This window comes from Lissotriton helveticus, chromosome 10, assembly GCF_964261635.1.
Source record: "Lissotriton helveticus chromosome 10, aLisHel1.1, whole genome shotgun sequence".
Classification (NCBI taxonomy): Eukaryota; Metazoa; Chordata; class Amphibia; order Caudata; family Salamandridae; genus Lissotriton; species Lissotriton helveticus.
The window spans coordinates 519,693,155-519,718,254 of record NC_136071.1 but is presented as its reverse complement, the minus strand read 5'-3'; the positions used below and the strand labels follow the sequence as shown (position 1 = coordinate 519,718,254).

At 44.2% G+C, this 25,100-nt stretch overlaps 1 protein-coding gene across 3 annotated transcripts in view; it reads left to right on the top strand.

The window, feature by feature from the left end:
* The window catches only part of ANKS3 (ankyrin repeat and sterile alpha motif domain containing 3), a 134,093-nt gene that overhangs the window by 18,506 nt on the left and 90,487 nt on the right, over positions 1 to 25,100 (top strand). For all 3 annotated transcript variants that reach the window (XM_078663035.1, XM_078663033.1, XM_078663034.1), the window contains exons 3-4: positions 12,974 to 13,172; positions 14,062 to 14,183. In XM_078663035.1, coding sequence (XP_078519161.1) covers positions 12,974 to 13,172; positions 14,062 to 14,183 — 321 coding nt within the window. The remainder of the gene's footprint in view (positions 1 to 12,973; positions 13,173 to 14,061; positions 14,184 to 25,100) is intronic.

Below are 25,100 nucleotides of genomic sequence, written 5' to 3'. Positions count from 1 at the left end.
CTCTGCTTTTGGCATGAAAAGTAACTGACCACTGCACGCCTGGATGGTGCCTGTATTGTTGACCGCGACATCACATCCAGTGCCGCGCCAAATCGAACTGAGCTACCCGATGGCACCCTGGGGTACTGCTCACGCAAATGTTTCCGTCCAGTCTGACGTTTGGGAAATTCAAATGTAAGAGTCTCCAACTAGATATTCACTCTACCAGATACTGCGCTACCAAAGGTAAGTAAGTTGTTCGACAACTCATTCATGAATGATGTAGGCCTATTTTGTTCATTGTCAGGTCAGGTGGCATAGACCAGATATATTTCTAAATAAAAGTTACTACTAAGGCAGTAGGTCTGGGTTATTTATTATGAAATGCTTATGTTAAAGCCCGTAGGCTTTATGGGTGGATTGTTATTGCACCACGTTGAGCCTGCAGACATGTATTTTGTTACATGGAATTTTACATGTTTCCTTAGTAAGCCAGGGTTTTGATATTGACGTCTGTAGGAAGCTGGGTTTCTGTTGCAGTAACCGCCCCACACACACTTTTTGCTAGATTTGTGAGCACTTCGACATGATGTGCATCATAATAGCTTTACTGATATTCTGGGAAGTTTGGTATCAAACTTCTCTGCATAATAAACCCACACTGATTCCAGTGTGGGATTTATTATACGATGCACTCGGAGCATCTTAGAGATGCTCCCTGAAAAACGACCAGCCTCTGGTGGGTTCCCTGACTGGTACACACCAGTCTACCACCACAAGACATGTTTCTGGACCCCTGGGGTGGGAGCCTTTGCTCCCTGAGCCCAGAAACAAAGCCTTTAGCTGGGCGGAGGTGTTTATACCTCCGCCAGGCCAGATAGAGCCATCTGTGAAAAGGGAGCTTCAAAGCCCACTCTTCGGTGCCTGCAAATGGCAGACACTCTCCAATCAGGATTAGGGATTGTGCCCACTCCCACACATAGGGTGAGCTCACCAAGGGTGTAGTCACCCTAAGGTCAGTAGCCCATTGGCTACTCACCTCGTGACCCCTAAAACGCCTCCTAAGTACAGTATTTAGGGGGCAGCCCTGAACCAAGAAGACAGATTTTCCACAACCTATGAAGAAGGATGAAAGAAGATGCCCAGCAGAGGAGACTGCAGAGAAGAACTGACTTGGCCCCAGCCCTACTGGCTTGTCTGCAGTTTCCAGAGATCCTGTGCCAAAAGTCACCTTGTCCAGCGGCCAGCGACCTCCAGAACCCCTGGGAGGACTGACTGCCTTCATCGAAGACTGAATCTCCTGTGAACAGCAGCTCTGTTCAAAAGAAACTCCAAAGACAGAATATAAGCCTTCTGAGGACAAAGAAACCGGATGCTTGGAACCACTACAGCACCGGACGCCTACGGCTCGAATCAGAGTGGCCCACTGGTCCCAGCAAGGTACTCCAGAGTCTGAGTCCACCATGGGTTGACCCCTTAAGGACTCCCAGACGTCGCCAGCAGCCTCTGCATGGACACCCCCACAACCGCGAGTGGCCCGGTAAGGTGAAATCCGACCTCAAAAGACTACCCTGCATCCAGCCGCCGTGCGCCCTGGAGAAAAGAACTAGAGGTGCACCTAAGTCCCAAGTCATCAAACTTACCTGCCCAGCTGTTGGTTCCTCCCGGAAGTCTTCCTGGACCGAGCCCGCAGCCAAATCCAAAACCCGCAACTCCCATTAAAAACAGGCACCAACGCCAAAACAGCACCCTGCTCCCGACCATCCCTGTGCCGTTGTGGGTGCCCGTTGAGTGCCAAATTGGATCCCCCATTGCCATGAGCCTAACACCAGGAGATTTGCTCCCACAACCCTGTGTCCTGCTTGTGAGCAGCCACCAACCTGAGGCCCCCTACCCCTCATTGGATAACTTAGGCCTCTGCACCGGGTCGCCCTAGTGCCGCTGAAGGTACTTTGAGAGTGCATCCTTGACCCTGGGGAAACCCTGGTCCTAACCCCAGAAACCCAACTCCCACAACCAAGTACTTACCTGTGAATCGATAACTTCATTTCCTCCCATTAGATTGCATTGACTCCTTTTTGTGAAAAATCTTCAAAGTTTGGAGTTGGTTTGTATGAAACCTTGAAAAACTGCAAATGTACAAAAGATACATTACTTACATTTTGTGTAGGAAATGTCCCAGTGTGGTATCTAGGCATATCACACTGGTTAGAAAAAGTCTCAAAAAGTAATCCAAGAAGTAACGTGTGCAATATACTACAAAGTAGCTGAAAAGTAATCTTGACTGTTGATTTACTTGTAAATCAACCAACTGCATTTGAACCTGCATTCAACTATAGTTCACTGCATTATTCTTGCAAGGTATTATTTCACTTGCATGCACCAGGCCTGGCTTGGTTCTAGAAATAAGATAACTAAATATTATTTGTATACAAACAAATTGGTCCGAGTTCAGTCTTTGAGTGTGTGACATCATTCCTTGCTTGAGTGTTTACAATAAATGCTTAACACTACCCTCTGATAAAGCCTTACTGCTCACCCATGTGAGAAGTTGGCCTGGCATATGCTGTCCACTATTCTAGTGGGCACCTTGCACTAGTCCAAACGACCCTTATTGATGGTCGGTTTAAAGACAACCTATATAGAAAGCTATCCTATTGGTAGCCTTCAGGCTAAGTCTTGAAGGAATGTAAAGCAGCTTGTTTTACTAGACTATAATCTCATGAATGACCAAATGAAAGGAGAACCACACCTGAGATAGATATATATATATATATATATATATATATATATATATATATATATATATATATATATATATATATATATATATATATATATATATATATATATATATATATATATATATATATATATATATATATATATATATATATATATATTCCAAACGCTCAAAGCTGGAGGACACCGCTTGAAGATTGCCAACAAGGAACACGAGACCCAGGAGTTCAGGTGAGAAGATTTTAATCAGCACCTTCGTCAAGCATAACGTTTCGGCCTCCGAAAGGCCTTGGTCACATATATATATATATATATACATATATATATATATATTTTTCAAATTTGCCTGGTAGCCGCCAGGCACCGCTTTCCTCGAGCCTCTTTGCAAAGGCGGTCCGTGTGTAGGTAGCGAGCCTGTATATTAATTCAAAATCCCGACTCCCTTCTCGGTAAGGAAACACACGGACAACTTCTTGCTGAAGACGCGTTTTATTACAGACTCCCAGCAAAAACACTCGACGCGTTTCAGGAGTTCACCTCCCTTTCGCACGAGTAAAAGTGTCAGTGATTCCGATACGTTTTTTAAACAAACATGTGATTCAGTGAAAAATAAACATAGAAAGCAGACTCCCGCTGCTACCAAAACGTGATTCGATAATAAGAGGAAACTTATATAATTAAATTTCTTTGTTCAGCCCTTTTATGCATTCCTGATAATTCTCATTACTTGGTGACAATTAATAGACGCCATTTGCATGTTTTACAATCGGTTCATGACAAAATGTCTAATTAAAGTTAATAACGTTAATGTTCAAAACCCTCAACTATCGCTAGTCCATATACAACGTTATTTCCAAATTTCTTTGACCTTTTCAATATACTCCTAGTGGAATTATTTTTGGTCCGTATAATCTCAATAATTTATTTGTGCTAGGCATATTTGCTCTTTCTCGGTTTCCCAGCTTTTACGTGTCCTCCTACCAACCCTCACTGTAGGGTGTATACTACTTCATAAAAATAGCCATTAGACTAGTATGCCTCCTTGTCTATGATACTTTCATCCTGGGAATTCCTTCCTAACCGTACTTTTGCCCCAGTGGGCTTATATTATCAATGTCACATTATGTATTTTATTTTGTCCATCTACATTCAGGCTGATACTTTTCTTCATTTCTTCCTCTTCTTCATTTCATAGGTATCTATGTTAAAACAGAAACAATATATATTAACCCCTTATCAAATAATACTCTAACACCCTGTGAAAAATGAAAAAACTGTTTCAATCATAATAGGGATACAAAATTTATGCACATCAGCATCTAAATCCTCATTCCTAGAGTGGTTCGTATATTGTGGTTATCTTGTAAATTGGCTTCAGCACATACATTCTCTCAAACATCTATTGGCTAAATTATCATTAGTTCTCTCTCAGAATATAAATTAACATAAATTATTTCTCGTCCCCTTACACATCTAACCCCTCTTATTTTTCTCCTTGTTGTTCCAGGTCAGTATTATTCCAATGTGACAATAACTCTATGCTTTAACCTAGATGAGTTTCTAATTCCTCATCGTAGTTATGCCCAATTGGCGCTGTCGTTTGGTATTTGATAATCAACCTGGACTCCAATCTACGGAGTCTTTGTATTCTGTTGCCCCCTCTGTCATCATGTTTGATCATGTCCAGGACACAAAATCTCAATAAGTTTGGGTTCTGATGATGTTCCTCCTGAAAATGCCTCGCCATAGGATAAGCTTTGTCACAGTTTTTTATGGCTCTCAAATGTTCTAAAATTCTGATTTTGGCTTTATGTTTTGTACTGCCTATGTAGGCCTTATCACATGGGCAAAACAAAGCATATACGGCGAACTCCGTATTGCACGAAGTGTGTTCTTGTATCACAAAAGGTTCCATTTTCGGGGAAAGTCTTGCCTCCTTGCAGTTCTTACTATTCTTGCAAGCTTTGCAACTCCTACATGGAAAAAATCCTTGTATTCCTTTTACTCTTTCTTTCCCCGTTGTGATAGCACTGCACAACACGTCCTTCAATTATTGTGTTTTTTTTAAAGTTATTTGAGGATAAGTCTCCACATATTCTGCAATTTCAGGATCAGTCTGCAGAATTGGCCAAAGTTGTTTTAGGCTGCGTTTGATCATAAAAGCTTGATTGCTATATGTGGTGATAAAACGTGTTTTGTTATTTACACTGTCCTCCTCCAGTTTATCTTTGCAGATTAACAGAGACTCTCTACTTCTTTCTGCCACAATATTTTTGGCTCTGGTGATTATTTTCTCGGTATATCCTCTAGCTCTAAATCTTTCAACCATCACACTTTCTTCGTTCTTAAAACTTTGAGCAGTGCTACAATTTCGTTTTGCTCTGAGGAGTTCTCCTATTGGTATGCTTTGTACCAACGAGCTTTGATGACAGCTTCTGGCATGTAGCAGGCTATTGCCTGCTGTCTCTTTCCTGTGGAGGGAACTTTCCAATTTTTTGTTCTCAACACTTAATCTCAGATCAAGGAAGTCTAGGCTATTCTTGGCCCATTGGCTTGTGAATTTCAGATTGAATACATTGCAGTTGAGCTCACCTACAAAGGTGTTAGCTTCCATCTCTGAGCCCGACCACACAATAAAAATGTCATCAATGTATCTGACCCATTTGATGACCTTTTCTTTGTACCATGATGACCTGTACACTACTTCCTCCTCCCAATGTCCCATGAACAAACCAGCAAAGCTAGGAGCAAAGCAAGTCCCCATAGATGTTCCAAGGACTTGCCTATAGATTTTAGAATCAAAGAGGAAGTAGTTTTGGGTCAGACACAATTCCATTATCTTGAGGAGCATTCGAGGAGCATTCGAGTGTGGTGAAAGCAGGAGATTGATCTCCTAGAGAGAAAATGTTTGCAGGCTGTCAGACCTAGTGTGTGGGGAATGCATGTATATAACCCCACTACATCCAATGACAGTGATGAATAACTGTCATCCCATTGTAATGACTCGATGAACTTAAGAAATTCTCCCGAGTCTTTTATGTAGGATGGCAGATCTTGTACCCAACACTGGAGAACGCTTCACAATATGTGGACTTTTTTCTGCAGTGTTGGGTACAAGATCTGCCATCCTACATAAAAGACTCGGGAGAATTTCTTAAGTTCATCGAGTCATTACAATGGGATGACAGTTATTCATTACTGTCATTGGATGTAGTGGGGTTATATACATGCATTCCCCACACACTAGGTCTGACAGCCTGCAAACATTTTCTCTCTAGGAGATCAATCTCCTACTTTCACCACACTCGAATGCTCCTCGAATGCTCCTCAAGATAATGGAATTGTGTCTGACCCAAAACTACTTCCTCTTTGATTCTAAAATCTATAGGCAAGTCCTTGGAACATCTATGGGGACTTGCTTTGCTCCTAGCTTTGCTGGTTTGTTCATGGGACATTGGGAGGAGGAAGTAGTGTACAGGTCATCATGGTACAAAGAAAAGGTCATCAAATGGGTAAGATGCATTGATGACATTTTTATTGTGTGGTCAGGCTCAGAGATGGAAGCTAACACCTTTGTAGGTGAGCTCAACTGCAATGTATTCAATCTGAAATTCACAAGCCAATGGGCCAAGAATAGCCTAGACTTCCTTGATCTGAGATTAAGTGTTGAGAACAATAAATTGGAAAGTTCCCTCCACAGGAAAGAGACAGCAGGCAATAGCCTGCTACATGCCAGAAGCTGTCATCAAAGCTCGTTGGTACAAAGCATAGCAATAGGAGAACTCCTCAGAGCAAAACGAAATTGTAGCACTGCTCAAAGTTTTAAGAACGAAGAAAGTGTGATGGTTGAAAGATTTAGAGCTAGAGGATATACCGAGAAAATAATCACCAGAGCCAAAAATATTGTGGCAGAAAGAAGTAGAGAGTCTCTGTTAATCTGCAAAGATAAAATGGAGGAGGACAGTGTAAATAACAAAACACGTTTTATCACCACATATAGCAATCAAGCTTTTATGATCAACGCAGCCTAAAAACACTTTGGCCAATTCTGCAGACTGATCCTGAAATTGCAGAATATGTGGAGACTTATCCTCAAATAACTTTAAAAAAAACCACAATCATTGAAGGACGTGTTGTGCAGTGCTATCACAACGGGGAAAGAAAGAGTAAAAGGAATACAAGGATTTTTTCCATGTAGGAGTTGCAAAGCTTGCAAGAATAGTAAGAACTGCAAGGAGGCAAGACTTTCCCCGAAAATGGAACCTTTTGTGATACAAGAACACACTTCGTGCAATACGGAGTTTGCCGTATATGCTTTGTTTTGCCCATGTGATAAGGCCTACATAGGCAGTACAAAACATAAAGCCAAAATCAGAATTTTAGAACATTTGAGAGCCATAAAAAACTGTGACAAAGCTTATCCTATGGCGAGGCATTTTCAGGAGGAACATCATCAGAACCCAAACTTATTGAGATTTTGTGTCCTGGACAAGATCAAACATGATGACAGAGGGGGCAACAGAATACAAAGACTCCGTAGATTGGAGTCCAGGTTGATTATCAAATACCAAACGACAGCGCCAATTGGGCATAACTACGATGAGGAATTAGAAACTCATCTAGGTTAAAGCATAGAGTTATTGTCACATTGGAATACTACTGACCTGGAACAACAAGGAGAAAAATAATGTGTAAGGGGACGAGAAATAATTTATGTTAACTTATATTCTGAGAGAGAACTAATGATGATTTAGCCAATAGATGTTTGAGAGAATGTATGTGCTGAAGCCAATTTACAAGATAACCACAATATACGAACCACTCTAGGAATGAGGATTTAGATGCTGATGTGCATACATTTTGTATCCCTATTATGATTGAAACAGTTTTTTCATTTTTCACAGGGTGTTAGAGTATTATTTGATAAGGGGTTAATATATATTGTTTCTGTTTTAACATAGATACCTATGAAATGAAGAAGAGGAAGAAATGAAGAAAAGTATCAGCCTGAATGTAGATGGACAAAATAAAATACATAATGTGACATTGATAATATAAGCCCACTGGGGCAAAAGTACGGTTAGGAAGGAATTCCCAGGATGAAAGTATCATAGACAAGGAGGCATACTAGTCTAATGGCTATTTTTATGAAGTAGTATACACCCTACAGTGAGGGTTGGTAGGAGGACACGTAAAAGCTGGGAAACCGAGAAAGAGCAAAATATGCCTAGCACGAATAAATTATTGAGATTATACGGACCAAAAATAATTCCACTAGGAGTATAATGAAAAGGTCAAAGAAATTTGGAAATAACGTTGTATATGGACTAGCGATAGTCTAGGGTTTTGAACATTAACGTTATTAACTTTAATTTGACATTTTGTCATGAACCGATTGTAAAACATGTAAATGGCGTCTATTAATTGTCACCAAGTAATGAGAATTATCAGGAATGCATAAAAGGGCTGAACAAAGAAATTTAATTATATAAGTTTCCTCTTATTATCAAATCACGTTTTGGTAGCAGCGGGAGTCTGCTTTCTATGTTTATTTTTCACTGAATCACATGTTTGTTTAAAAAACGTATCGGAATCACTGACACTTTTACTCGTGAGAAAGGGAGGTGAACTCCTGAAACGCGTCGAGTTTTTTGCTGGGAGTCTGTAATAAAACGCGTCTTCAGCAAGATGTTGTCCGTGTGTTTCCTTACCGAGAAGGGAGTCGGGATTTTGAATTAATATATATATATATATGTATATATATTTATATCTATTTATTTATATCTATTTATTCTAAACACATCCCTCTAGTCTCTTTATGAGGCTAGAGGCAAAAGTACATTCATTAAACTTATTTAGCACACAGTAAATTAGCACAATATACGTTGAGCCCTAGTGGCGTATCAAACCATATATTAAGAAAGTGGTATAAGAACCACGACTGACATAGATACAAGGCCTAGAGCCTTTAGAACCGCTAGTGCCACCAGGAACCACCCAAGGTAGTGACACAGGGGACCCACGGGGGACGCGTGCAGTGTCTAAACACAGCCGCAAATCACCATTAACTTCTATGGGGAAAGTCGCGGTAGGAATTTTAAAGATTAAGGACAATTAGAAAAGGACTTGGAGCAAACCCCTTTAGAACTAGGAGGTTCTAGAGTCAACACCCACAGGAGCACCAGAGTACTCGAGTTACCTCACCCAGGGAAGCCGGGTGCATAGATGTCTTTTCGTGTCTGGTTTCGTCGTCAATTTCAATAGAGAGCTGCTGCAAAGTGCTGCTGGCGTCCAAGTGGAAAGTGTCCGGGTGGATCGGAGATGTGAAGAACCTGAAAGCAGAGGGGACAGAGTCTGGGTCATTTGCCAGTGACCAGGAAGGCGAGGAGAAGATGCCCACCGATGTCGGGTGATTTCAGGTGAAGAAGGTGAAGCTTGACTCTTCAGCCATGAGGACCAGGAGGCGTCGAGGACGACCAGGAGCTGGATTCGAGCTGCCCATGAAGGATGTCGAGTGCTGCGGTGTCGGTTTCCGGATTGGACCCAACAAGCCTTGGCAACAGCAACCCATGCAGAAAGCAAAGATTGGCTTTGGTGCCGACCAGCAAGGTCTGAGGGACTCACCCTTTGGAGGGGAGTCAGGGCACGTCTGGAGCAACCAGGGAAGCCCAAGAAACAGAAGAGTTACCTTCGTGGGGACCCACCAGTCGGACGGACCAGGGATTGCGAAGGAACCTCGAGCGGAACTGCTAGAAGCGGGCCCACGGAACACTCATGGAGTGTAGGCCCACAATCTTCGGTGCAGATGGTGCTCGGGGCTTGGACTACAAGTAGCCCAATGCACAACTTCGGGAAAGCTTGGGAAGTGGATGCACTAGCAAATGTGCACAGTGTCCAGGAGTTCCGGTCCCATGTCTCTCATGAAGGTTGCAGGTCTCAGCTTTGCTGGGATCTCGGGTCAGCCTCTGGGAAGTCTGGAAGTCCGTGTCCTGAGTGGCAAATACTTAGGGGTTCGGCGGGAGCCTCGGAAATGCAGACCGGCAAGATGCTTCTTGGTGCCTGCTTGAGCAGGGGAATCACTCCTTGACCACAAGGGAGAGTCTTCCATCTTCTAGTCGTGTAGAATGTCGAAATTCCAGGATATATGTTGCAGAGTTTCCTCCGGGTGTAATCTGAAGTACTAAGGACTGGGGTCCCATACTTAGACTAAGTTAGGGGGTTGGACATATTCTGGGGACCCATCTATGGGAGGATCCAGGGAGGGGGTGGTTACATCCCTTTCCGTTTATCCAGTTTCGCGCCAGAGCAGGGGCTGAGTGCCCCTGCAACCGGTTTGAACTGGGGTATGCACAGGGACACCAAGTGTGCCCCCCAGCACTGTCTGAAAAGCATTCTATGAATGCACCCACCCAGCCCCAATACACTAAAGCCTGTCTGGGAGGTGTTTACACCTCCCTGTGACAGGAAACATATTGTCCAGGCCTCCCCTCGAGTTTCTTCCAGCAGCAGGAGGTCAGACCTGTGGCATCCATTTTGCGATGCCAGGGCTCTTTTCAACTATTACCGGTTAGGTAAGTGTGTACATGTCTTCTCCCTCTAGAAGGGTGGAATTCTACCCCCGCCGCCAGGACTGGCGGGGGACGGGAACGGGGGGTGGTAGGATTCCAAAGTGTTTGACACCAAACACAACATGTTTCCAAGCAGCTATTCCAAAGTTAACATTTACCGCGAGGTTATAATGCACTTAAGTGTATATAGTCTGGCTGCATCACAGAACAGCCTCATAGAATAGATTCCGAAAGCTACAGAGGTATCTTGCTCATGCATGGGCACCCTCTCACACAAAACCAAGCACTCTGCCTTCAGAATTGATAAGGCCTGCCATAGGAGTGACTTAAAGGTTTATATGTGTCAAAGATTAAAAGTAGATATAGGTAACCTATATCTTAGTAAGGGGTGCATGCACCACCTTACCCAGGCTGCAGTAGCAGACCTGTGGTGCCATTTTGGAAGGCTTCCCAGGGGTGGCATAATACATGCTTCAGCCCCTGGTAGGCCTCTGGGGTACCTATGCCCTTGGTACCTAAGGTACCATATACTAGGGACTCACAAGGGTAACCCAGTAACCAATCTGTACATGCAATCATTTTAGAGAGGAAAGCAGATAGGTTGGGGCCTTGAATAGCAGGATCCCAGTCAAACCAAGTCAAAAACCATCAAAACACCAGAAAAAAAGTGGGGGCAACCATGTAGTCAGATTCCATCTTCCTTCAACCCACACTACCACAAATGGAGAATAAGGTATTATCTACTTTTACCTCTGCTTACCTTTGAGGTTCCACTGGACCCTGTGCACACTATACCTTACTTTGGTATAGTATATACAGAGCCTGATTTCTACATCTTCCACCTGTGAATTATGTGCGAGGGCATGAGAGGTTTAGTTGTCTGACAGAATCTTGTACTGGATGGAATTGGTGTGTAAATTACCCTCTTATAGACCAGTGACAGGAAAAGGCTGCCCCAAACCGCATAGGTATGAATGACAGCCATACATGGCACGATTTTGGGTTGACTGTCTTCTGCCATGGTCTGTATGAGCATTATTTACAATCTACTTTTATCCATGACCGCACGGGGCAGTGGATCAGGCCACTTCAGCCATTGGTTCGGTTAGTCTGTGAGTGATGTATTTGTCTGATCACATGTGCACATCTGTCCCTTTATGCAAGAACCCAGACTGACTCATGGAATGCAAGCTCCGAACTTGTACATCTCAACTATTTACCAAAGCAAGACTTGCACTCAGCCCAGTGAGCCACAGAGCCAACTCCTCCACAGGACCTATGACTTTGGAACTTCTCTGTTCTTCAGCTCCCTTTACCTTGAAATTTGCAGCCTTCAAAGATAAACCTAAGACGTGGCTTTCATTCAAAGTTATTAATTTTTATGAAGACCTTTGAAGAATATCTACAAACATTTACATAATAAATAGTTACAGAAAAAACACAATAATATAGCTATCAAACAGTGTTGGTGGAGTTCATATAAAACCGAAGGAATGTTTAATTGATAGCAATTTTTCATAAAAATCTTCTGTGGAGCTGAAGTAGGCGGGACGGATGAATAAAACATGTTTTAGTTTCTGTATACACAAATTACAAAAAACGCAAATACTATCCATCTGGGAGATTCCCAGGAAGTTTGCAATATTACTTTGCAGTAGGAGGCCTGCTGTTCTAAATTTATTTATAAAAATCATTCTGTATGATTCATTAATCCAATTAAATGTTTTTTTCTCAGATGGTGGAATTACAGTTCAGTACAGCTTTTCTTACAATATTTCCATCCTGTCCTATTTATACTGTCTGTGTTGAGAAGGCCCCTGTCTTAGTCCTTGAACCTTAAGGGCATAATTTAGGATTTTGTTATACACAACATCTTTTTGAATCGTTGCATGACTAATTATTCCTTTTTAAGATCTTGGAGTTGCATGTAAAATCCGAATCTAGTATCTTATAATTGCGGCATATGTCTGAATTGGATTCCAGCACTTTACAATTCTAATCTAATTTTTTTGTCTTGCAAGACCCTTTCTCAGATAATGCACACTTTTCAAGCTCCTCTAATTTTTTGCCGGGTGCTAATTCCAGAATCTACCCACTGACATTTACCACCGGTCCACTTCATAGATTTGTCAGATATTAAGATACAGTTTATTGTAATTTCTTTTGAATAATGCCTCTTCTGTTTTAATCAGTGCTATAAATGGTCTATCTTTGGAAGCTGACACCTCTACTTGTGTTCACCTGTTTCTACTTCTGTATGCATACTTTTACTGAGTTAGGTTTACTGTGCCTGTGTCTTAAAGAAACTTGTACTACTGCTCGTTGTGGAGCCGTTTTTGCAGCATAGCTGCAAAATCGGCCTGTAACAAAATCGGCCGAAAAACGGCCCTGGCAAAGCCTCGGGGGGCCGGCCGAGCACTTTGCCAGGGCCGGTTTTGGTTCCCAGTCCGGCCCTGGTTTGAATGAAGGAATCGTCACCTCCAACAGCCAGTATTGTTCCATTGTCGGTGTCAGTGGAAGCTTGCACTACAGCTGCTTATGTTAATACATGATCATTCATAAGCCTGTGTGCAGTTTCTTTCTCTGACTATGAGTTAACAGGCCACTGTGAATTCAGTGTTTTCAGTTATGATATTCACTGGAATACATTTCTAAACGTGTGTCATCTGTTTGTGACTCCGCAGGGGTGATCTGAATATGAATCAAAAGAATTGTGGAGGCTGGACTCCTCTGATGTATGCCTCCTACATCGGCCATGATACTGTTGTTAACTTGCTCCTTGAGGCTGGCGTGGGTGTGAATATCGGCACACCAGAAGGGCAGACCCCTTTGATGCTTGCATCAAGTTGTGGGAACGAGAGTGTTGCTTATTTCCTTCTGCAGGTAAGTTTAGGGTATAGCCTTATATTGAAGACGGGGGTCAAAGAACATCAGAGACTGCAAAATCATTTAACTCAAGTGTCAATGGCATGCTTTTTCCAGGAACAAGAATGTGTCCTTTCTTAAAGTTGTTTGCCTTGTTGAAAGGGAGAGTGACACAAACTGTGGGTGAATTTAGTCACATTGTCCTTGAAAATGTATGAACTACTTTCAGTATTGCAGACAAATCTTACCTGCTAAGTTTGCCTTGCAAGCAGCTAGTGTTAACTCATTGCAGCAAATAGGAAACACCTTGATCATGGCCAATTGACATGCATACCTGCAATAAAAATAAGCTAATATAATTTCTGCACTCTTATCTAAGATGTCTGCCACTTTACTGTCCAACCATTAAAAGCTTTCAACATGATAAACAGGGATCAACAGGTTTCACATATTCACACTTGTGATGCATTTTAAGAGGCTCTTAATGAATTATGGTGGAGCTGTTTTTTTAATACTGTAAATAAAATTGGATAAGGCAGAAGTTTTGGGATAGGCTATAGACTGATTACATTGAACACTATTTATGTCGAACAAAATTATGAAAAATAGTGCGGAAGGTTTTAGGAATGCATGAATGTACTCTTGTGATAAGAGTATTGTTTTTTAAAAACCTACTGTTCATTCCTTTAGAGCTTGAGCATATTCCATGACCAGGATTTCTAGTTGTCTACTTCAGAGAAAAAATTGTGTTTGTCGAACTTGTGGCTAATCATAATAGTTGTGGCTCATAATGGTAGGCTGCATGCTTTCCACATCCTGACTGACCTTGTGTTCCTCGATAGCTAACATCAGATTGGTCACTGAGGAAGGTTACTGCAGTGACACTAGTTCTTGACTCCTCTTGCAGCAGGGAGCTGAGCTGGAAATAAAGGACTGCCATGGGTGGACTGCCCTCTTCCATTGCACCAGCGCAGGTCACCAGCAGATGGTCAAGTTTCTTCTGGAAAATGGTGCCAATGCAAATCATAGGTAAGAAAGCTGATTATACACCCCCTCCCCAGGTGTATCACTCCAGTTCCCACACTCCATTGGGATGCACTTACCTTATTTTCAACTACTCTTCTTATATGCGAAAACAAACTATAATGTGTTCATTCATACACCACCAACTATCATCTGTTCTTACACAAAGAAACATGAACTTTGCCGTTCCCACAGAATACGATCATATTCAAAGATTCCGTCACTGTCAAGTGCCACGCTTTTACATAATGGTCAAAATAACAATTTCTGCAGTATCATCAAATGAATTTCCCGAAAGCAAATAAAAGTCTCATAATTAATACCTTTGACGTTTTTAGCAACATAATACAGTCAGTAAACTTTTACTGCAGTATCTTAATAGTCTATATTAAGAAACACTCTATTCTTTTATTACATGAGCTTACACAAAATGCTTATGTTTTTAAGTAATAACGAGGTCTGCTCACCATAGTGGCTAGGGATGACTGTTTTCGAGAGGGATAAAAAACCTGAGGCGAGAAGGGGAATAATGGTATGGGCTTACATGAGGTGCCTGTGGACAGTCTATGCAGGGATATCCACCCTGATGTTAGAGGAGATTGCCTCTTACCTCAGAGCTCAGAACCTCTTAGTAGACTTGGTGAGGTACCTCCAAAAAGGAAAATAAGGACAGACCTGCCAATATACTTTATCCGAGCTCTCTAGTTCTGTTCTATAGAAGAAGAAAGGTATATTAAATGAAATCCCTTATTTTTCCTTTATCTAGCAAAAGAGAAGTTAGTGCGAGGAAACAAAGAACTATATACTGTCACAGTGGAGCCCAAATGAAGGTATCCTAGGGTGCTGAGCAAGTTTCCTAACAATAAGGTCGCTTCCACGGCAGAAATAGGGAAAAGGCAACATGGCGATGAAGAGTGATGACGCAGCAATTCCAGCGCATTAAAGATGGCAGATTTGCTGAAGTGGTAGTGTGTTCTGTGGGTCTAGAAAGAGAATGAGGGACAGACTGGCAGCAACAGGATAATGGTAAAATCCTGCCATGTCAGGGAGTGTAGCAAGCTGGAGTCAAGAAATTAAGAGCAAAGGCAGCACAGAATTCTGTAATGCATGGATCATTCAAATGTTTCTGGTAAACACATTAGTTTTTCAGTCATTTAGTCCAGGGATCCCTTGCAGTGCTGATATCCTCTTCTTCCGTTGCAAGAAGCCTTCTTGTTCAAGTAGTACATCTGAAAGTTTTTTCAGTCTCAGGCTGATCGGTAATTGGACACAGGCTGGATTTGGAGAGCAGCATGCTCATAAGCATATGTTGAGTGCAGGAGCCAGCGATCCTGCCCTAAATACTCTCCCTTCAAATTTCTCGCTAGCAGCCAAGATGGGCATCTAGACCTGCAAGTATTTATGATTTGAAGGAATGGTGACAGTATCCATCAGCATGCAGCTTCACAGTGGGTGTTCGTCTCGGTTGCCAACCCCTAACCTTGAGAGCCCTCATAAAAATATACCAACATTTAAGAGCTAAGCTGAAACAACTTAATGCTGGATAATAGGTTTGTTGAAGGAACCACGTTGTTAATTTGTAGATCTAATTCTGCCATGTAGGATGGGAGACCTAAAGCAATTAATTAAATTCAAGTTACCTAAAGAACGACAAAAGAATGTGATTCCCACATTGCACCACTGGAGCTTCTGCCTAGAGTTCTAAAGCAAAGAAAGAACTAATTACTGGCTGTGGCAAAGACAGGATTGTGTCGTGCCCTGTGCTGCACCCTCTGGTTAGCACTTTCTCCAATTCAAAATTACTACTTTTAAATAATTAGGGAATGTATAACTTTCACCAAAATATTCTAGGACTACAGTTGGAATAGTTAATAAGCCTCCTGAAATATTTGGGGGAAACTTCATCTTTCCCCAAATGTTCCAGGACTGGATTTAGATAAGTAAATTTGACCTTTGAGTGTTTGCCATGCCCACTGCTGCCCTGATGGTGCAGGGCAGGGCAGGAAACATGAATGAGCGGTTAGGGCTGCTTTGGTTGAAACGTTTCGCTCACATTAGCTTTTCTGTACCTTCCAAATAAATCTTTAATCACATGCAACTCCTCGAGTGCTCCATTTTATGTTCCCCACCAGGAATATGAAAATATATATATATATATATATATATATATATATATATATATATATATATATATATATATATATATATATATATATATATATTATAAGAGTGAGAGAGAGAGAAAATGACTACATGTGTAAATATATATACACTCACACGCATATATTCACTGAAAAAACACAAAGGTTAAAGTAATGTTATAGGTAGGTGGATATGTCAGTTACAACATTAAAGTTTTGAACCCAAAAAAAACACAGAACATTATCAGTTATAGTAAATTGAACCCCGGTATCAATTGTCATTTGAGATGTCGTAAATTATGTTATAGAACCAATTATAAGTGATGTAATATGTGTGGTCATAAGCAGTGCATGACTGGGGGCAAGTTATTGCTATCTCTGCTAACTATAAATGGTGAATTTGTGATTTTTGTTGTTCAAAGCATTAATGTTTTCACTGACATATTCACCTAACTATAAGGTTACTTTAATCTTTGTTTTTTTTTTCAGTAAATTTCTAAGGTTTTTAACGTAAAGTAATATTTTATTACCATGCGTGAAACCAATCCCCACCGCTCATAGCGGGGGGGTTGCCACCGGGCCTTATGTTTTTTAAAGGAGAGAGCACCAAGTGACCCCCTACCCCCAGCCTCATTAGGCCCTGGGGACCCCATTCCCCAGGGCCTTATGTTTTTAAAGGGGATGGGGAGCAAGATGCCCCCTCCTTGAGCCTTATTAAGCCTGGGTACCCCATCGCCCAGAGCCTTTTTTTCTTTTTATTAAAGGAGAGAGAAGACACATTGTTCCCCCCGTCCCCCCCTCCCCGAGCCTTATTTGGCCCTTGAGACCCCATCCCCCAGGGCTGTTTTAATTATTATTTTTTTATTTAAGGGTGGGGGCACACTACCATCCTTCCCGATCCTTGTTTGTACCTTGGGACCACATCCCCCAGGGCCACTCCTTAAAATAAAGAGGAGGGGGCGGGGAGTCATTAACATGCATTTATGGTATATGCCCTTGCATTAGTGCAGATTTACGTCTTTCACGAACTGACACAAATTTATGGAAATAGGCCTGGAATTCATACTCCCAGAAACTCCATTTTAACACGAGCAAATATGCATGTGTAGATTAGCGTATGCGAAAATCTGTTGAGCGTTTGTTTACAAGTTGACTTTCCTTCCAACTAACTCAAAAACCTTCCAGGGAATAATTAATGACTTGGAACATGGCAGCATGAGGGCAAACAGTGCAATTATCTCTGAAACAGGATGGGCTAGCTTCATTTCCAAGGTGTAAGGGGCTCTGCCAGAAACTGACATGGGTAATAATGTGCCACAGACTATTTCAGTCAACTCCACCGACATAAGTTGTGAGAACATGGAGAAAGAAAACCCTTGAGATGAAAATGTATCAATAATCGAATCTATAAATGAGGAAATGTTAAAAATAATAATAGGTGGGATGAAAGAAAACCAAGCACCTGGCCCCAACGGCATTCTTTTTTTTTTTTTTTAATAAATATTTTATTGTCAATATTATACACATCGAGTAGAGTAGTGCACAAACATTGACGTTTACAGAGATCAATTGACATAGTGTAACACGCAATAACTCCGTACACAATACGTCGAAACATTAATACAGTTGCCCGACCGGGCCCAGGGGCCATGAACCCTGGTCGAATTATCACCTACTCTCCGGCGGAACTCAGATCGCTAGTGCACTCCCAAGCTGCATTAACTAATGAAGCTCTTGCTCGTATAAAAGCCCATAGCATTCTTCATGATCAAGTGGATCATCCCATTCCTTTGTCTGTAACGCCCTTTATCTCCCCCACTAATTACTCAACTGCAGGTAACTCGACCTCTCTCCAGGTCCTGTACCTTAACACCCGTTCTCTGGTGAAGCTCCAACTGGACATATGTTTGCTGTTATTATCTGTTAAACCGGATGTCCTCCTGATCTCTGAAACCTGGCTCACGCAGGACTCTACGCCAGATATCCTAGCAGCACTCCCTTCTGACTATTACATCTTGTTTGCTAACCGGCCTGTAGGGAAAACGGGAGGGGGAGTTGCTGCTAGTATACACAAAAGCCATAAGTTCAGCACATTGACCTCTCTGGTCTTGCCAGAGGTGGAGAACATCGTCATCAAGCTCAACACTAATTTGGGATCTTTGGCTTTGGTGCTTATTTACCGCCCTCCCCAGTCCATGCCGTCCTTTCCCCTATCCCTCAGTGAACAAATAGCCAATCTCCGTCATGAACCATGCCAGAGTCCTACTTATCGGGGACCTGAATTATTGGTTCAACGACGTGCGCGGAGGGCCTCAGTCGGCTGAACTGTCTGAACTGCTCTCCAACATCAACCTGGTCCAACATCTTACTGCCCCTACCCACGATAAGGGCCACATCCTGGACCAAGTTTGGTCTCTTAACCTTAAACTCTCGCCACCTATTACATCTCCCTGTATATGGTCTGATCACCATCTGATCGAATTTACTGTTTCTTTCAGTGGCAGGGTTAAGACTCCTAAGGCGGAGGGAGGCTTGACCAGAATGTGAAGAACACTTAATACCCAGGAATTCATTAACACACTAGCGAGCTCCATCCCCATTGTTAACTCCTACTCTAGTGTTGATTCCAGGGAGAAAGATATCACTGATTGGCTATTGGCGGCCAGTGATATTCACGCTCCGCTTATTAAATTCTCACGGGCCAGATGCGCTGAAGCCCATAAATGGGTCACCAGTAAACTGAAAACTCAAACTAGTGCTCCGTCAGCTGGAGAGGAAATGGAGGCACTGTTATGACAGCGAAGATAGACAGCTTTATCTGTCGGCTCGTAGAGACTACAAGAAAATATTATTGGCCGCTAAAGCCTCGTATTTCTCCATAAGAATCCTTGCTTCCCCTAATAAATCTAGAGAGATTTTCAGGATTGTAAATTACCTCAGCAGGAATGACAGAATGTCTCCCTGTCAGGCCCCCACTCAAAAGTTGTGTAACTCATTGAAACACTTATTTGTGGAAAAAATGAAATCATCAGGGCCAGTATTCCTATCTCTGCCCATGTGAAATCAGTAGACGACATTGCTAATAACTCTTCAACTATGAACCAATTTACAGCTATAAGTCCTGACACCTTACTGGAGTTAATGTCCCGAGTTAAGTCGGGCTCTCCTAAGGACTGCTGCCCTCCCTCGGTTTTGAGGGATATCTTCTCGGCCCTCCCTCACCGTATTCTTCCCTTCCTCAATGAATCCCTCAGTAAGGGAGAAGTACCTAGAACCTTCAAAAATGCCACATTGGTTCCTCTTCTTAAGAAGCCAGGAGCTGATCCCTCTAACTCATCAAATTACCGCCCTATCTCCCTCCTCCCCTTCTGTGCTAAAGTCTTGGAGGCCCACGTGGCGAGGTGCCTCTCTAACTTCATCGAGAAATCTGATTACCTCGAGCCTAACCAAGCGGGATTCTGTCCTGCCCACTCCACGGAGTCAGTTATACTGGCGGTGTTGGACACTTTGAGGGCCAATGCTGATATGGGGCTCCCGCAGGCACTTCTGCTCCTGGATTTGTCGGCGGCGTTCGACGCGGTCGACCACACCATCTTGTTGAACCGTGTTGAACAAGCCGGCATCCGGGGCGCTGCCTTTAAGTGGATAAAGTCCTTTCTTACTGACAGATCCCAAGTAGTGCGTCTTGGGGACTACACTGCCCCCAATCTGTCCACTTCTTGTGGGGTTCCACAGGGCTGGTCCCTTTCACCACTATTGTTCAACCTTTACATCAGGCCCCTGATTTACTCACTCAAAGCAATGAGAACAACTGTCTTCAACTACGCTGACGATCTTCAGCTTGTTTTCTCTCTGGCTTCCTCTAATGCTGTTGTCGAATTCCAATCCACAATGCTTCACATTCAGCGTTGGATGGACTTGAATCAACTGAAGCTCAACCCAGGCAAGACAGAATTGGTGTTGCCTGGGAAGAGCTCTACTTGTTGGGGACTCCATTTTTGGCCAGGCGAATTAGGCCCACCCCCTGTCCCTTCCCCCTCAGTAAAAAATCTTGTGGTGACTCTAGACTCTGTTTTCTCACTCAGAGGACATGTGGGGGCCGTGGTCTCCTCCAGCCTTTTCCAGCTGCGTAAAATAAGGAAAATCTCATACTTGCTATCCCATCAAGCTCTGGTTCAGGTGGTTATAGCTCTGGTGCTCTCACGTCTCGACTTTTCTAATTCCCTTTACATCGGCCTTCCCTAGGGTCTGCTTAACCGTCTCCAAATAATACAGAATCAGGCGGCGAGACTGATTTACAAACAACTGAGATGGCAATCAGCCAGCCCCTATTGTCTAAACTGCATTGGCTGCCAATAGCACAACGCACCGCCTTTAAGACAGGTTGCATAGTCCTTAAAACATTACACTGTGCGGGCCCTAAGTTTCTTAATAATCAGATTATTAAACATGCCCCTATGCGCAACCTTCGGTCTGCCCACCTCCATCTTCTCATCACCCCTACCATCAAACTAAAAAGACAGGGTGGACGGAGGTTCGCCTTTTTGGCACCTAGGCTCTGGAACTCATTCCCCCTTTTTTACAGGAACTGTGACAACCTACTGGGCTTTAGAAAGGCTCTGAAAACATGGCTCTTTGGGCAGTCTTATTAACCTGGTCCCTGCATCAAACATTCATTCGACTAGCGCCATGAAACCTTCTGGTGTCCGTGCGCTCAATAAATTCATCTTAACATAACATAACATCCCACCGCCGAACAGCCGTCGAAATCCCTTGCCTCGCTTGGGAAATTTTCCTGGTGTGCCCGTTTTTGGGTTTTTAGTCACTCAAGTCCGGATCTAAGTCTTCGGGTGGAGGGGCACATATATTCCCCCGAAAAGCGTTCCATTACCCCCACACTCATGTCCATTTTTGGGGGCATCCCCTATTAATAAAGACTGCCTTTTCTGCCACCATGGCGCTATCAAGGTCACAACACCACTGCCGGTGGGAGGGTAGTGTTAGGGCTCCCCAGTGTTGTGCGATGTTCCATTTGGCTAGTGCGATGGCGAGTGTTGCCCAATCCTGTGCTGCATGGTTTAGATCTGTGGGCTCCCATACATTAAGCAAGCACCTCCGAGTTTCAGGGGGGACCTCGAACCCACACACCTGGGTGATTGTCACCATAACCGCCCTCCAGTATTGTGTAATGTGGGGACAATCCCACATTGTGTGGTAGAAAGTACCAGTGAGCCTGCAAACCCTCAGGCAAAGTGGTGTGTCTGCCCTTCCTATTTTGTGTAGTTTCGTTCTCTTAAAGTATGTTCCGTGCAGTATCAGAAGTTGCACGAGTTTTAATCTGGAAGGGGTCGCTACTTCCCGCTGGGACACCGGCGCCTCCTGCCATTCCTGTTCGTCCAGCTCCCCCACCTCTGCTCGCCATCTCTCCATTATAATCTGCGTGGGATCCTTCTGATTGCTGATCAACTTTCGATATGTTAATGAGATTGCCTTTTTGGATAGTGAGTCAGTTAGCAAACGGTCCTCGAGTGGAGAGGACTCTGGCAGATCGGCTCCCGAAGGTATGGCCTTCGTCAGGGCGTGCTTAATTTGAGTATAGCGGTACTGTTCACTTCCTCCCATCTGATATGTTGCCTGAAGCTGTGCGAAAGGAACCACCTCGCCTTTTTTTCATAGGTCCCCAACTCTGGAAATGCCTATAAGGTCCCACCTTGTAACGCCTTTGCTCATGCGCAGCTTGCCGAACCTGGGGGAGTCCCACAGTGGTGTATGCCGAGTTATCAGCCCCTCCCACCCAGTACGCGCTGTGCCATGTACCAGGCATGCACCGTGTGGGCCGTGGGGTCCTATTAGCGTGTTTTTCTTTTGTTTGTCGTATAGGGCACCCAGGGGTCCATTCGCACCAAGAATGTGTCTGTCCATGCGCAGAGCTGGTTCGTCCTGTGGGGCGTCGAGCCATTGATTAATCACTATGAGCTGGGATGCCCAATAGTATAGCTGAACGTTGGGCAGGGCGATACCGCCGTCATACCAACTCCGTATTAATGTACTCATAGCTATTCGATGAGGCTTTCCCTCCCACAAGAGATGGCCCACCTCCGCCTCGACGGCTTTAAAATATGAGTGGAGAACCGGCATGGGCGTATTCTGTAGGGCGTACAGGAACCTAGGGAGAACCATAATTTTAAACAACGCAGCCCTCCCCATCAGTATCAGCGGGAGTGATTGCCAGCTTTTAACGTCACTCTTCAGCCTCCTAAGAGGTGGGAGCAAATTACGCTGTATGAATTGCGCATGGTGGGGCATGATATTTATTCCAAGATATTTAAAACTGGTCTGCGTCACTTGTATCTCAGCTCCCCGGGGCAGGCGTGGGGGAGAGTCCTTAAGTATATGTTGCACCGATTTAGCCCAGTTGATTGAGTAGCCAGAGACCCTACCATAGGACGCACAAATGTTGAGTAGGCAATAGAGGGACCGTATTGGGTGTGTCAAATACAATAAGATGTCGTTGGCATAAAGGGAGACACGGTCCTCCCATCCCTCCGTCCATTTCATTCCCTTAATCACTGGGTCTCTCCGTATCCACGCCGCCAGCAGCTCCAATACCAGGGCGAACAGCAGTGGGGAGAGGGGACAGCCTTGCCTAGTTCCTCGCCCCAGCGGAAAGTCCTCTGATAAGCGTCCATTGACCACCACCTGCGCCAGTGGCTGTGTGTAGAGCTGCTGCATCCAGGCGCAGAATTTCGGTCCGAAACCAAAATGTCACAGCACTGCAAAAAGGAAGGGCCACTCCACCCGGTCAAAGGCCATACTGGGGTCTAGTGAGAGAATTACCGCCTCCTCTTGGATATATGGCCCTCGAGCCATAACACCATGCAGCCGTCGCAGGTTCATTGCTGTCTTTCTGCCCGGCATAAAGCCGTATTGGTCTGGGTGTACTAGTGCCATGAGATGGGGCTGCAGCCTGGTCGCCAGCGCCTTAGCCTGTATTTTCGCTTCCGCGTTAAGGAGCGAGATCGGTCGATAGGAGTTGCACTCTTGGGGGGTTTGCCGGGTTTAAGTATTGCTATATTTGTTGCCACCCTCTGATCTCGAGGAAGCGATCCCGTCACCAGGCTGGCTTGGTACATTCTCAGCAGGTGCGGCACAAGTGTGTTCGCCTCCCTTTTAAACAGTTCCACTGCGACACCGTTGGGCCCCAGTGCTTTCCCCCCGCTGAAGTCCCTTATTAGCTGCAGCGATTTGCTCTCCAGTGAGGTCCACCTCTAGTAGTTGTACATATTGCAATGTCAGTTTTGGGAGAAGTATTTCTCTTAGGAAGTCTAAATTTTCCTTAACCGTTGTCGTGGCCACGGGGTATAGACTGTTTCATAATGGCGTGCAAAGGCCTTAACAATGTCGTCGGGATCTGTTATCGTCTCCCCGTTAGTCAATCTGAGTTGTGCTACCCTCCGTCTGGCCCTTTCTTTTTTATCTAACCACGCCAGCAATTTGCCAGCTTTGTCCCCCACTTCATATATCTTATGTTGCGTCTTCATGATTCACGCCCTGGCCTCCTCCCATACGTGGTCCCTTTAAACTTGTGTAGCGTGCGCTCCCTCCGCAAGGTCAACCGCTCGCTCTGGCTCCAATACCTGTTTAGCCATGTCGCGTTTGTGGGCAGATATCACGGAGATGGCCTGCCCGCGCAGGACCGTCTTGTAAGCCTCCCAGATAACGACTGGGGAGGCCACTGATTGCGTGTTTTCCTGAAAGTATTGTTTGAGGTCTTATGCATCGCCTTTCGTATGTTTGGGACCTTGAGATACCCGGGGTGAATGGGGAAAATACGTCTCCGACCTGTGAGGTGCGATGTGCATGTTAATAGTAGTAGGGAATGGTCTGAAATGCCTCTAGGGAGGTGTTTGATGCCTTGTATGTTATCCAAACCCGTTGGTGCTGTGAGAAAAAGGTCTATCCGGGAAAGACTGTTGTATGCGCCTGAGTGATGCATATACTGATGTTCTGTTGGGTTTCGCATGCGCCATACATCCACTAAACCCATTGCGACAACGAAGTCCCAAAAGGGCGATGTGCCCGGTCCCCGCCCCCTCGGAGGGTGTCTGTCCCATGCATCATTCATTGTGGCGTTGAAATCGCCCCCCCTATTACAAGTTCCCCGGGGGGCAGATCGAGCAGGAACTTACCCAAGGTTGGGAAAGCTAGTGTGTGATGTGCAAGAGGGATGTACACCTAGACAAAGTTATACACCTTCCCCTCCCACTGACAGGAGGCCGCTGCGAAGCGCCCCTGGTCATCAGTCCACGCCCCAGTCCCTATCATAGGGCAGCTGTTTCGGATCAGAATCCCGACCCCTCGAGAACCAGATGTAAATTCAGAGTGGGTCATCATTTTAAACTTCCATCTGTCCAGTGCTTTAACGGCTGTTCCCACCAGGTGGGTTTCATGTATAAGGCAGACTAAGGGGCCCTGTCTCCTAAGATACTGTAACACTAGACCCCGTTTTAACGTGTTGCCGAGTCCGTTCGCATTCCAGAATATCATGGTCATGGGAGAGCCCTGCGCACATGTGTCATCTAACCGTAAGCTTGTGGCCTCAGACGCCATAGTCTAGGGAATTGTGTGACTGCCACACTGCAGTGGGTCTGAACCAACGGAATAACAAGCATGTGTTGCAACAGTCGCATGACTAACTCTGTCTGCTGTACTTGAGCTCGTGTGGGTATCGAGAAATGAACAACCATGAACAAAAAACAAACCCCTCCCTCCTCCCTGCTCC